Source organism: Ornithorhynchus anatinus, chromosome 1 (genome assembly GCF_004115215.2).
Source record: "Ornithorhynchus anatinus isolate Pmale09 chromosome 1, mOrnAna1.pri.v4, whole genome shotgun sequence".
In the NCBI taxonomy this organism is placed as follows: Eukaryota; Metazoa; Chordata; class Mammalia; order Monotremata; family Ornithorhynchidae; genus Ornithorhynchus; species Ornithorhynchus anatinus.
Window position 1 is genome coordinate 4,339,267 of NC_041728.1, and position 14,723 is coordinate 4,353,989.

The 14,723-nt window shown below is 50.4% G+C and overlaps 1 protein-coding gene across 3 annotated transcripts in view; it reads right to left on the reverse strand.

The window, feature by feature from the left end:
* Positions 1-205: 205 nt before the first annotated feature.
* NDUFS4 (NADH:ubiquinone oxidoreductase subunit S4) overlaps positions 206-14,723 on the reverse strand; it is a 74,709-nt gene continuing 60,191 nt past the window's right edge. For 2 of the 3 annotated variants that reach the window (XM_029072386.2, XM_029072514.2), the window contains 3 exons: positions 6,245-6,417; positions 2,517-2,590; positions 422-661 (listed from right to left, as the gene is read on the reverse strand). In XM_029072386.2, the coding sequence (XP_028928219.1) occupies positions 528-661; positions 2,517-2,590; positions 6,245-6,417 (381 nt within the window). In that variant the 3' untranslated portion in view covers positions 422-527. Of the gene's footprint in view, positions 662-2,516; positions 2,591-6,244; positions 6,418-14,723 lie in introns of all 3 variants that reach the window. The other variant, XM_029072435.2, reaches the window with a different exon arrangement.

Genomic DNA, 14,723 nt, shown 5'->3' on the forward strand with positions numbered 1-14,723 from the left:
GGTGACTGAACTTCGAAGTGACGACGAGAGGCGGCCGCGATCTTTAATGCCGCCGCCGATTTCCAGCATTCCTCTCGACGGATTCCAAGCACGGTCCTCTCCTAGAGGTATGAACACCCCCAAATCTCCTCTATATATAGGAAGTGGGTAACAGGTTCGATTCGAGACATCAAAAACATTTTAAATAGACACCACGAGATGCATCTGTAGTTTAAAGGTCAAATTTATTAGGAGATTAAGAGCTGTATTATACAAGGACTATAAATACTGCACAGCTGACTCGATTCACAGTCAGACACAGTGATATAGCCAGGGCCCACCTATTTTGTGGACACCCTTGTTCTTTTGTTCCAAGAAAAATTTGCCCCATAGGACTTGGATTTAGGTTTTGGAATCCTCCTCTCTTGGACATCATAGCTCCAGCCTAAGAGTTTAAAAAAAACCAAAAACACAACAGAAAAAAACAGAGCATGTTGAAGCCTATACTTCACGAAGACAATGCGCGCCAAGTGTGAAAAGCTCATTCATCATCGGGAAATGTCAACATACTGGAAATACAATCCGGATTTAGTAATTGATTGCTTCGGAGGGGCAGCGAGACTATAATCCTGTATTACGAGAGGGTCCAAGGCATAGGCTGGAAGCGGTCTTCTGATCCGCCCTACCTCAAATTCAAGAGTGGAACACATGAGTCAACACCGCCAAATGTCAAGCCCTTTCCCTGATCTCTTCCTGTGGACTGTGCGATGCCTGGATATAATAATAATTATGGTATTTGCTAGGCGCTTACAATGTGCCAGGCACCGTACTAGGCGCTGGGGTGGATACAGGGTTGGACACAGTCCCCTGTCCTACGTGGGGCTCCCCATCTCAAGCCCCAACTTTACGGATGAGGTAAGCGAGGCCCAGAGAAGTGAAGTGACTCGCCCGAGGTCACACGACAGACATAATAATAATACTGGTATCTGTTAAGCGCTTACTACGTACAGAGCACTGTTCTGAGCGCTGGGGTAGATACAAGGTAATCAGCATGTCCCACATGAGGCTCACAGTCTTAATCCCCATTTTACGGATGAGGTGACTGAGGCACAGAGAAGTGACTTGCCCAAAGTCACACAGCTGACAGGTGGCAGGGCCGGGATTCGAACCCATGACCTCTGGCTCCCAAGCTTGGGCTCTTTCCACTGAACCACGCTGCTTCTCTGAGACGCGACGGAGCCGGGATTAGAACCCACGAACCTCTGACTCCCAGGCCCGGGCTCTAGCCACTACGCCAGGTTCCAAGGGGTTGCCCTTCTACCCTTCCCGAAAAGTCCGAGGGAAGTGCTGAAAGCTGGGGAAGCGGCTTGGCCGAGTGGCTAGGGCCCGGACCCGGGAGTCAGAAGGGCCCCGGGTGCTAATCCGGCTCCGCCACGTTGTCCGCTGAGTGACCTCGGGCAAGTCTCTTCCCTTTTTTGTGCCTCACTTCCCTCACCTGTTCAAGGGGATTAAGACCGGGAGCCCCATGTGGGACAGGGACCGTGTCCGACCCCGTCCGCTTATCTGCTCCAGTGCTGAGAACAGTGCTTGATACGTAGTAAGTGCTTAGCGAATAATATTGTTACCGTTATTACCCCACCCGAAAGTCAGAGGGAAGCGCCGAAAGTGGTAATGAAGCTTCAGGGGCCCGGGGAAGCAGCTTGACCTAGTGGATAGAGCCCGAAGGACCTGGGTGCTAATCCCCGCTCCACCATCTGTCTGCTGAATGACCTCGGGCAATCCACTTCCCTTCTCTGGGCCTCGATTCCTTCATCTGTGAAATGGGAATTAAGACTGCGAGCCCCACGTGGGACAGGGGCTGTGTCCGACCTGATTATCTTCTCTCTACCTCAGCATTTAACAAATACATCATTATTATGCAGAGGTCTGAGATCTGAGCCCTTAAACTAACAGCCTCTAGACCGTAAACTCACCGTGGGCAGGTACTAAGCGTTTGGGAGAGAACGATACAACAGAATTAGCGGACACGTTCCCTCTGCATATCGGGCTTTCGGAACTTCAAAATTCCAGCAATCAGACCAACGTTATGAACCTCTTTCACTGTGTTGGAAGTTAATAATAATAATAATGTTGGTATTTGTTAAGCGCTTTCTATGTGCCGAGCACTGTTCTAAGCGCTGGGGTAGACACAAGGGGATCAGGTTGTCCCACGTGGGGCTCACAGTCTTCATCCCCACTTTACAGATGAGGGAACTGAGGCACCGAGAAATTAAGTGACTTGCCCAAAGTCACACAGCTGGCAAGTGGCCGAGCCGGGATTTGAACCCATGACCTCTGACTCCAAAGCCCGTGCTCTTTCCACTGAGCCACGCTGCTTCTCTAAGTTGAGGGGTGGGGGTGGAGATCGCAGATATCAAAACTAAATTTCTTCAGGAGGCTTGCGAAAATTGCTTAGCTATAATCTCCGCCGTTCGTTTAGACGCTTCAGAGATCGAGAGACAGATATTGCCCGTCTGACACGAGCCCGGAATACATACCGTTTTTTTCGGCAAAAGCAACCGCTTCTTCCTTAGTCTTGAAGAACAGAGTCATGTTGGATAAAGGATCAGCTCTGGGAGAGAGAAAAATCATTTTGATCACTGAGCTGTGGTTGAATACTAACCAAATAGGAAAAATCTACTTGAAGGTGTACTTTGACTTAAAATATAATGGAGAAAATTGACCATTCTTTTCTAAACTAAAATTAAAACTGTGTTTAGTCCCGAGTTCTGCCTACAGTAGGCATTCGATAAATACCACTGTCATCCCTTTAATACTAGTAAACCAATTAGCAAAAATAAACCAGTTAGGTAATAATGTTGGTATTTGTTAAGCGCTTACTATGTGCCGAGCACTGTTCTAAGCGCTGGGGTAGACACAGGAGAATCAGGATGTCCCATGTGGGGCTCACAGTCTTAATCCCCATTTTCCAGATGAGGTAACTGAGGCACAGAGAAGTGAAGTGACTTGCCCACAGTCACACAGCTGACAAGTGGCAGAGCTGGGATTCGAACTCATGACCTCTGACTCCAAAGCCCGGGCTCTTAAGCACCACCGAAGAATCCAGACAATAATAATAATAATAATGATGATGATGATGGTATTTGTTAAGCGCTTACTATGTGCCAAGCCCTGTTCTACACGCTGGGGCAGATTCAAAGTAATCAGGTTATCCCACGTGGGGCTCACAGTCTTAATCCCCCTTTTACAGATGAGGGAACTGAGGCCCGGAGAAGTTAAGTGACTTGCCCAACGTCACACAGTAGACAAGTGACGGAGGTGGGATGAGAACCCACGATCGGACTCTGAAGCCCGTGCTCTTTCATTCATTCATTCATTCATTCATTCATTCATTCAATAGTATTTATTGAGTGCAGAGCACTGTACTAAGCGCTTGGAACGAACAAGTCGGCAACAGATAGAGACGGTCCCTGCCGTCTGACGGGCTCACGGTCCGATCGGGGGAGACGGACGGACGAGAACGATGGCGATAGATAGAGTCGAGGGGAAGAACGTCTCGTAAAAATGATGGCGACTAAATAGAATCGAGGCGATGTACGTTTCATTAACAAAATAAATAGGGTCATGAAAATATATACGGTCGAGCGGACGAGTACGGTGCCGAGGGGATGGGAAGGGAGAGGGGGAGGAGCGGAGGGAGATGGGGGGAGAAGAGGGTTGAGCTGCGGAGAGGCGAAGGGGGGGCGGTAGAGGGAGTAGAGGGAGAAGGGGAGCTCAGTCTGGGAAGGCCTCTCGGAGGAGGTGAGTTTTAAGTAGGGTTTTGAAGAGGGGAAGAGAATCAGTTTGGCGGACTAAGCCACGCTGCTTCTCTAATTAATATACTCTCTTCCCCCCCAGACTGTAAGCCCACTGAGGGCAGGGATTGTGTCTATTAACTCTGTTATATTGTTCTCTCCCAAGCGCTTAGTATAGTGCTCTGCGCCTAGTAAGCACTTGATAAATACGACTGATTGATACGTTGATTGCTACACCAAGGTGTAGGTTCAAGTCCTAAAGAATTTTGTAAAATTCTTCTGTTAACTGACCTTTCCCCCAGACTGAGCCCCCTTTTCCCTCTGCTCCTCTTCTCCCTCCGCTCCACCCCCTTCCCCTGAGCCCTGTGCTCATTTGTATATATTATTACTCTATTTTGTTAATGAGGTGTACCTCCCCTTGATTTTATTTATCTTGATGACGTCGTCTCGTTTTTGTTTTGCTCTGTTTTGCTTTGCTGTCCGTCTCCCCCGTTTAGACTGCGAGCCCGTCACTGGGCAGGGATCGTCTCTACCTGTTGCCCAGCTGTACCTTCCGAGCGCTCAGTACAGTGCTCTGCACATAGTAAGCGATCAATAAATACCACTGAATTGCAGAATTCCACATTTTCCCAGACACGGGTAAGATCTGTTGTTTTGTCACGTCATTAAACTGCTCCAGGGCAAACACGCAGCGTAGCCTAGAGGACAGAGCCCGGGTCTGGGAGTCAGAAGGGCCTGGGTTCTAATAATAATAATAGTAATGTTGGTATTTATTTGTTAAGCACTTACTATGTGCAGAGCACTGTTCTAAGCGCCGGGGTAGACAGAAGGTAATCAGGTTGTCCCATATGAGGCTCGCGGTCTTAATCCCCATTTTCCAGATGAGGGAACTGAGGCACAGAGAAGTGAAGTGACTTGCCCACAGTCACACAGCTGACAAGTGGCAGAGCCGGGATTCGAACCCATGACTTCTGACTCCCTAGCCCAGGCTCTTTCCACTGAGCCACGCTGCTTCTCATCCCAGCTTCTGATCCCAGCTCCTGCCTACATGCAGCATCGACTGTGTCCGATCTGATTGGCTTCCGCCTTCCGCAGGGTTCAGTACAGTGCCTGGCACGCTGGAAGCGCTTAACAGCTCCCATGGAAAAAAACACAACCAAAAAACCCCAACCCAGAATAGAATCTGAGTTCCGGTCTCAGCAGGGATGGAAATGGAAGAGTCGCTCTCAAACGCTTCCCAACTATTATTTAGTTCGCGCAAAAGTGAATGCATCTTTTCTTTAAAAGCGGAACAGAGGCCGAAGCTGCCCATTTAGTTATTTCTTCAGTATCAAAAGATTACCAAAAAATAGAAGATCGGGTCCCAAATTCTGGATTTCTGTCCTTTAGCGCTTCACATCCAAAAATACCACATTTGACCTGATAATTCTGAAAAAGCCACTGCGGAATCAGTCAGTCGATGGAACTTATTGGGCGCTTACTGTGTGCAGGCTGGAATATTACGATAGTGCAATATAATAGCGCAGTACTTTAAGCCTACTGTGTGCAGAGCACTGTACTGATCGCTGTGGAGCGTATAATACCCCAATAATACACATTCCCTGCCCACAGTGAGCTTACAGGGAGCAGCGAGGACACTGTGGGCAGCGAATGTGTCCGCTCACGGTTGTACTGTACTCTCCACAGCGATCAGTACAGTGCTCTGCACACAGTAAGCGCTTAATAAATCCGACCGAATGAATGAATGGAATGGTACAGTACAACAGATTTGGTAGACAGGTCCCCCGCTTCCAAATTTATAGTCTGGAAGGGGAGTCGGACACAAATACGAATAAATTATGGATATGCACATAACCGCTGTGGGGGGCTGAGGGTGGCGGTGGGGAATAAAGGGCTTTAAGGATAATCAAAATGATAATAATAATGGCATTCGTTAAGCGCTTAGAATGGGCCAAGCGTTGAGGTTGTCCCACCTGCGGCTTACCGTCTTAATCCCCATCTTACAGATGAGGTAACTGAGGCAGAGAGAAATGAAGTGGCTTGCCCAAGGTCACAGAGCAGTCACGGAAGTGACTTACGAGCACGGTGATGATAACGATAACTGCGGTACTTGTTAGGTGCTTGCTACGTGCCAAGCACTGGACTAAGCGCTGGGAAAGGTACGAGATCAGCAGGCCGGACACAGTCCCTGTCCCGTCTGAAGCTCGCAGACTAAGTAGGGGGGAGGGGAGACACTGAATCCCCATTCAGCAGTTGAAGCCGCTGAGGCCCTGAGGTTAAATGACTTGCCCAAGGCCACCCAGCGGGCAAGTGGCAGACACGGGACAGGAGTCTTCTGATTCCGAGGCCCGAGCTCTTCCCACTAGGCCACACCGTTCTTCTCCAAGAAAGGAGCTCAAGACCGGCGAATCCACGGCGCAAAAAGTCCACGCAGACAGGAAGTTCGAGCAAAACCAACAAACTGCACTCACGTGGACGCCCACCCCATCAGAGGGTTTTCCCAGCGCTCTCGTGTATCGAACTCCATCTTCCATTTCTTGGTGTTGTTTACCCCGGACTGCATGTTATTGCGTGCCGGAACAAAAATCTGAACTTTCCTCGTTTTGATGTGCTCCTCTGGAACGCCGGTTAAAGAAGTGATATCCTGCAAAGGAACGAGCAAGCCGACATGTTTCAAACAGTCTCCACGCCCACTCCTCTGTGTTTCTGGTTCTCTTCCTCCTCCCTCCTCCTCCTGCTCTTCACGCAACCCCATTCATCTTCCTCGCCTGTGAAGCGGGTCCCTTTATCGTCGTAGCTTTATTCGGGTCGTCTACCCTTAAGCATCTCGGGGAGGTCTATCCGACACACGACCTTCCCCCGACGTTCAGCGTCCGCGGCCCCGCCGTTAACGACGCGTCTAACCCGGCAATGCCGCCGCCTTCATCGGAGATGCTGCCCGTTCGCCCCGCTTACTGGGCCGAAAGTGACCATTTCTTTCCCTTTCTCGAATCGGGGGAGAAAAAGAAGGGGGAGGACCTTTCGGCCCGACGGGAAGATTTACGATTTCTTAGCCTGCTGGCACCGGGGGACCGTCGTGGACGAGTTCTTGTCTCCTGAGCAGGTGTAGCTTCTTTTTCCCAGCGGGGAGATTCGGGAAGCGCTCGGGAGCCGGGAGGGCGTCGAAAACCCAACCGCCTCTGTGATGGCTTCCGGCTGCCCCACCTGCCTTCCGTTAAAGACAAACGACAATGGGGATAAATCCCGTAATCTCTGACTGCTGAGCAGAAGCTGGTTTTTCAAGGCCGGGCAGAGACGCTGAAAAATCAGCAAAAGCAATTAAAATCTCTCCGTAGGCATCCGAATCCATCTGACTAGGGAGACACCTACAACCGAGACGGTGACTCATCCGCCTTAGCCGTTGCTGGCGTTTACCAAGCGCCCGGTGCTAAGCGCTGGGGGACGACGACACCCGGTGCTCTCCGGCGGGCTCTCGCGAGATCCCGCGTTAAGGCCGACCGGCACCCGTTCGTTCCCGAGCGCCTTCCGCGGGCGCAACGCTGTCCTGAGCGCTTAGCACCGTGCTCAGAAGTAGAAGCAGAGAAGCCGCGTGGCTCAGTGGAAGGAGCCCGGGCTTGGGAGTCAGAGGTCACGGGTTTGATTCCCGGCTCTGCCACTTGTCAGCTGCGTGACTGTGGGCAAGTCACTTCACTTCTCGGGGCCTCAGTTACCTCATCTGGAAAATGGGGATTAACTGGGAGCCTCACGTGCGACAACCTGATGACCCTGCATTTCCCCCAGCGCTTAGAACAGTGCTCTGCACATAGTAAGCGCTCAACAAATACCAACATTATTATTTACTAAGCGCTTACTCTAATGAAGGTAGCTTTTCTGAAGCGCTTGCGGTGTGCTAAGCGTCCACGTCGATGCCCCGTCATCAGATGACCCTGTTCCTCGCCCTCACTAAACGTTTCCTCTTCTACTGGCGGTCGCTGCCCCGTCCGCCCCTCAAAACGGGCTCAGACCATCGTTCCCCTAATTCCCTAACAGGCTCCTAGCCGAGAGAAAAAACCCCACCGCATTTAAAATGCTCGTTCGGATCATTAATGATAATAATTATGGTACCTGTTCATTCATTTGCATTTAGTGAGTGCTTACTGTGTGCAGAGCACCGTACTGAGCACTTGGAAAGAATAATTCGGCAAGAGACAGAGAGAGACCCTGCCCAACACCGCGTAAGTGCTTACTATGGGCCAAGCGCCGTCCTGAGCGCTGGGGAAGATACGAGGTGATCAGGTTGTCCCACGTGGGGCTCACGATCTTCATCCCCATTTTACAGATGAGGAAGCTGAGACCCGGAGGAGTGAAGGGACTCGCCCACGGTCAGACACGTGGCCGGGATTAGAACCCAGGTCCTTCTGACGCTCAGGCCTGGGCTAAGCCACACTGTTTCCCCAAGGAGTGCACAAGGACACGGTCTCAGTCACGGCCCCGAGCCCACAGGAAGCTTCTACGCTACAAGGGAAGGAGCGTGGCCTAGTGAAAAGAGCAAGAGCTTGTGGGTCAGAGGACCTGCCTTCTAATCTGTAATCTGGACTGTAAACTCACAGTAATAATGATGATGATGATGATAATGATGGTATTTGCTAAGCGCTTACTACGCGCCCAGCATTGTTCTAAGCGCTGGCGGGGGGGGGGGGGGGTACAAGGTAAGCAGGTTGGCCCACGTGGGGCTCACAGTCTTCATCCCCATTTTCCAGATGAGGTAACTGAGGCCCAGAGAAGTGAAGGGACTTGCCCCGAGTCACACAGCTGACAAGTGGAGGAGCTGGGATTAGAACCCGTGACCTCTGACGCCCAAGCCCGGGCTCCTTCCACTGAGCCACGCGGGGAACGTGCCTGTCGTTCTACTGTACTCTCCCAAGCCTTAGTCCGGTGCTCATTAAATACGAATGAATGAATGGAGTGAATAATCCAGATGATTCTGTATCTACCCCAGCGTTTAGCAGTGTTGGGCACCGGGTAAGCGCTTAAATACCACAGTTATTATCATCATCATTACACGGGCCACACCGGGAAAGAAATAATGGGGTAAAGGCTGCCAAAACAACAACTCCGTGACAAGAACAGAATGAGCGACCCCAGCCTTCTCGACTGCCCCTCCGGATCAAGGGGGTGGCACAATTTCTACAGTTACGTGAGCCCGATATTAATGAGAATTTCTTGGACCACCTTCTCGTTCGCCCCTCTTAGGAACAAACGCTAATCCGGCGGGAGTCCGAACTCATCGGACCCCAAATCGTGGAAGGGCCCCTCTCTACGCCCGATCTTTTGCTCCATCCATCCCTCCTTGGCAGTGTTACCACATTTTATTCGGTAAAAAGCAGAGCCTCGGTACCGTCACCACATCGTTCCCAGAAATGAAACCTGCCTCGATGTGTGATTCGCTTGCTGAAGTTAGCTTAAAATTAGGCCACGGAGGGAACGTGAAACACCGGCCCTACGTTTATAAAAACAACAAGAAATAATCCGCTGCCCCCATACAGACGGCATATCCTCCATTGTGTGCAAATACCTCGCCCCGCACACAACAGCCTCGATGAAAGTCTGAGCCCAAACAGCAGAAACTCTCCGAAGGCTTCATTTCATCATATTTTCCTTAAAGGTGATATTTATCTTCGATCGCCGTCTAGCCGAGGTATGAATAGAAGAAATCCCGCTAATACTCGAATGTTGCAACAGGAACACAGAAAAGACTGACAGGCATTTGACTGCTGCTAGTCTCACACAACCACAGAGGCAGAACACGATACCTTCGAGTTTTTATTTGCATTGGCAAAAATGTTGTGCTTAACACAATACTTTTCCACCTGCAGAAATAATTAGGTGTGGCTTCTCTGTCACAGCTTGTCTGTTTATAGAAACTCTCAAAATGATATATTTACCCTAAGACGTACTCTGCGTACATGTGTGTGCGCGTGCGTGCGCCTACATCATGTGGGAGGAAGAAAACACTGCAGCTCCGTGGCGTCTGAAGAGCAATTCAAATAACAGATCCAATGTTTGAGATTGCCACATGGAGCGAAAAGTGGAAAAACCATGAGCCAATCGGAAACTATTGATTGAGATCATAAACAGGCTACTTAACGGTGAGAAAAGGGAGTAAATCCCATCCCGTGAATTCTCTCTCTATAGGATTGTACTCTGGAGGGGAAAGACCGCGAAACGGGAAAACAAAAAATACTACCCGGGGTAAATAATTCAGACTTTAAACTGCTCATCTCTTCCACCCTCCCCTCTCAAAACAATAATAATAATGTTGGTATTTGTTAAGCGTTTACTAGGTGCAGAGCACCGTTCTAAGCGCTGGGGTAGACACAGGGGAATCAGGTTGTCCCACGTGGGGCTCACGGTCTTCATCCTCATTTTACAGATGAGGTAACTGAGGCACAGAGAAGTTAAGTGACTTGCCCACAGTCACACAGCTGACAGGTGGAAGAGCTGGGATTCGAACTCACGAGCTCTGACGCCAAAGCCCAGGCTCTTTCCACTGAGCCACGCTGCTTCTCTAATACACTTCCAGATATCACTGAAGGCGGTAAACACTCCAGTCAAACTAGTCGCCTACAGATTAGAAACAAAAGAGGCGTCTCTTTGGGGAACGTAATCGACGTGACAGAATCTGTCCACTTCAAAACCTCCGGTGGCTGTCCTCCATAGCGCCAGACCCCTGTTACGTTCCACTCCGCCGTACGAAAGCTTCGGATTTAAAAATCAACCGAGGTGTTGGAAGCGAGCAACTGGCTACGCCACGTTGCTAAGCTCTTTACATTTTTGACTCATAACTCCTAAAGTTTCCATGCCTGCCGGGAAGAAAGCAATTGTTTATTGATACCTTCCCCAATTTCGAGTTGGCAGTCGAACAGACGGTTCTCGGGACAATGAGTTTCTAGAATCTGAAGCCCAGATTGTCCTGACACAGAATCACTGTTTTTGCTTGCAGGAGACATGTAAGGTACTGTAGCGTAGCTGAGCTGTTGCCAAAGATATAGAATAAAAAAAAGGCCTGGCATCTATCACACACTTGACACCTAAAGGGCACAGAAGCTCGAAAATTCCTATTCCCCGTAGGCGCAACCCTTCGTTTGGGCAGACTGATTTTCTCACACTTTGAAAACGCATCACGACACTCTACTGTGACCGCTTCATCCACCCAGCTTCGGCTGGTGACAGGAGAACCTGTCCATTAAGGGACGTTTCAACGGGCTAAAGCTCCCGCTTCCCAAATTCCAGTAAAACAATATAATACTTGAAAGGAGCTGGGCGGCTCTAAGTTGAACTCTCTTCTCTGTCTTCCACGCTTCGTTTGGAGACCCGGCTCTCGGCTGAACTACCGGAGACGCAGCTCTGAAACCCCCAGATCTTTCCCGGCCCTTCCGGGTTCCCCAAGGGTCTTCTTCAGAGAGTCGCTCGGTTCAGTCCATCGACTGGAAAGTGAAGCGTCACCTGCGAAGGGTGGGCTGTCTTGCCTCAGAGTGTCGGTGTTGCTCTAACCCTCTGCTTAGCCGTGGTTCGCGTGGCATCGATCGTTTCGCCGCATTCCAAGAGAATGAATTCGCGTATTTACTAGGAACGCCCCCGCACGGTTCTAGCGCGAGGTGGGGGCTTTCCACGACACCCCTGAAGGTAAGAACCTCTCGATTTCGGACGGTTATCTCAGGCCCTACTCCGACAGCCCTCCTATGTGTCACCCCAGTCAGCTGAGCTCAGCTTTACGTTCGAATTAAAGCCCTCCCCCCGCCGCACCCCACGTGATCCCAGTTAGGTATTAATCGGATGCGATCGTGCGACCTTTCGTACAAGTTGAAAGGGACGGCCTTCAGATATCTGTTCCTGAACTAGATGTACGTATTTCTAGAGGATAAAGTTCCGAAGAGGAAAGCCGCCTCGCCGGTTGTCCTCCAAAACCCTAAATGCCGGACCCGGGGAAAGATATCCAATCATGGCTCGGGAGTCCAAGGTCGCAGATTGCAAATTCGTTGCGGGGGGGGGGGGGGGGAGAGGGGGAGAGACAGAAGGGGAGAGAGGGAGGGAGAAAGGAGGGGAGGAAGAGGAGGAGAAGGGGAGAAAGCAAGGTGGGGGGAGAGAAGGGAAGGGGGGAGAGGGGAAGCAGGGGTAGGAGGAGAAGGGGGCCAAACGGAACGGGGGGAGAGGAAGAGAAAAGGCGTCTCGGCCTACGGAGAAGGATTTCGCGATCCGCCTCGACACCCCGATGAGCTACTGCAAGCTCCTCGTGGGCAGGAGACGTCTTGCTACACTTAAGCACGGCGCGCCGCACCCAGTGGATGCTCTCAATGAACGCTCCGGCTCCCTGCTCGGTGGCCGGCTGGGCTTCCGTTTCTCCGGCCAGAGGCTAACCGTCTGCCAAACGGAAGAGCCGAGAGGAAAAAAAAATCACATCGGGTTATGGGTCTGGTGCCCGCGAAAGAGCACTTGTCTCCAAAATACCAGGAGACACCCGATCTCACTTTCCTATTTAAAAAAAAGTCCCCAAAACCAACAACAACTACGATTCGGTTATCGACTAGTCACCATTTATCTTGTGCGGATTCAACCTTCTTTCCCTCCCCCCTCCTCCTTCTCCTCCTTCTTCTTTTAAACAAAGGAAGCACTGAACAAGCGATGGGAAGTTGGTGTCAAAATGCAGAAAAACCTCCCAGCAAGCTTCTTGCAACCACCCAGGATTTAGAGTCTTGCCGGGCGCTCTCTTTTCAATACCAGAATTTCACACGTTTCAATGACCATTATGACTTCAAAGAATCAAATTTTCATCATTGTCCGTCATCTGCCGGTTGATCTGTATAAAGGGGTTCTTCTGCATGCGCTGGTCACAAAAGGCTCCTTACTTTCGGGGCTATATATCAAGTTTAAAAGTTCTGTTTGTGACAGTTGTGTCTGGGGGAAATTAGGGTAACACTGAAGAAGGGCAGCTGCTCCACGGGAACCCCCTTTTTGGCACCATTTCACTGAAATAAAAACGGAATAATTAGCTACTGCCTTTATTAAACCACAAAAATGCCACTGGTCTCAGTAATTACTTCCGGTTGCCCCACCTACTTAACCTTAACAGTTTCTATTTGTCATAAAGGAGAAAGAAAGGCATTTCTACGCTTTCAATGGATTTTAAGACGGGGCTCCTCCGGACACTTATTCTCAAGACTGAGTTTTATTAGGCTTTCGGCGATAAGCGGGAGACTCTACGGTTTACTCTAAAGAGGTAACGGACAACCCGGGACGGCGTTGGAAGCGACGGAACTTCTCCGCGTCTGACAGCCTGAAATCGTAACGTCCGTCGACGAGCCTCGGTCTCTTCTGCGAGACTGCGAGGTTTTAAAATTTACTCCTGATTCACTGGATTTAACCGAGGCAGGGAAACTCGGATTTCCAAGTCCGCCAGGCTCTATTTAAAATCACGATCCGTATTTAAAGGGCGACTCTGAGATCTGGTCGTTTTAAATCACTAACTTGTCAACGTCACCCATATTTCCAGGCCGGAATCTATTTAACAATGCCGGCGGTGCCAAAGAAAATGCGAATCAAAGGAGTCACCGTGAAGGGCTTCCTAGCCCCGAAACTACAAAAGAGAAGAATCGTATTGTTATGTCTAGTACCTTTCACAGGAGGAACTCACAGCTCTCCTCTGACACTTACTTCATAGATTTCCATGGCAACTCTGAGGCCATCTTGAAGCGAGTCAGAAGTGGGTGGCCTGTCCGGTTTACAAAAAGAGATGATTGGGCCAGAAGACAAGAGTGTCTGGACTCGGCATTTACAAAATTTACAATCCTGGGCGAGACTTCCTTGAGACTTTTAAGCAGTCCACCACCTTGCCCCCTCCTTACTCACGGTCGCTACTCTCCTTCTACAACCCAGCCCACACGCTTCACTCCTCCGGTGCCGCTAATCTTCTCCCTGGGCCTTCGTCCTGCCGCCGACCCCTGGCCCAGGTCCTGCCTCTGGCCTGCGACGCCCTCCCCTCCTCAAATCCCACAGACGATAACTCTCCCCTCCTCCAAGAGGCCTTTCCACACCAAACCTCCCCTTTCCCCTTCTCCCACTCCCTTCTGCGTCGTCCTGACTGGCTCCCTTTGATCTTCCCGCCTCCCGCCCCCATAGCACTTATGTCCGTATCTGCCATTTATTTATTTATATTAAAGTCTGACTCCCCCTCTAGACGGCAAGCTCGCTGTGGGGCGGGAACGCGTCTGTTTATTGTTGGATTGTACTCTCCCAGGCGCTTAGTACAGTACTCTGCATCCAGTAAGTGCTCAATAAATACGGCCGAATGAACTGAAAGGTGACGCTTAAACGGAAAAGTTCAGGCATCAGCACTGAGGCTAAAATAGGTGGTCACTTTGGCACAGCTGAAAATTCCAACGCTCGTAACGCAGAAGCACAGAAAAGGGGCTGTATGCCTCTAATTTGCGTACGTGCGTGCATGTGAATATCTCACGTCTGATGCCTCCAATGGTGAGATTCCGGTCCTTGCACGTGGAACGGCTTAACAGTCGGCCCTTTGTATTTACTGAGCGCTTCCTGTGTGCAGAGCACTGGACTAAGTGCTTGGGGGAGTACAGACCAACGTGCCACTGCCAACCCACTGAACAATACGTAGGTGCGAGCAAAGACGGTTGCTTGTAGCCGGGAGGGATCCGAGGAGCATCCGATCCAACCCTCCCGTCTTGGGAACGTGTCTCTTCATCGTAGCGATGTACTCTCCCAGGTGCTTAGTACAGTGCTCTGCACACAGGCAGCGCTCAGTAAATACGATTGAAAGAATGGACGAAGAGTCAACTTTTGTAGACGGCCGGCGGTCTCTTCTTTTCATAGAGATCCTTACCTTCGTAATCGCCAAGAACTTCCCGTCCTCCCTCCTTTTCTTCCAACTGAAACATCCCCTATTTCCCATTA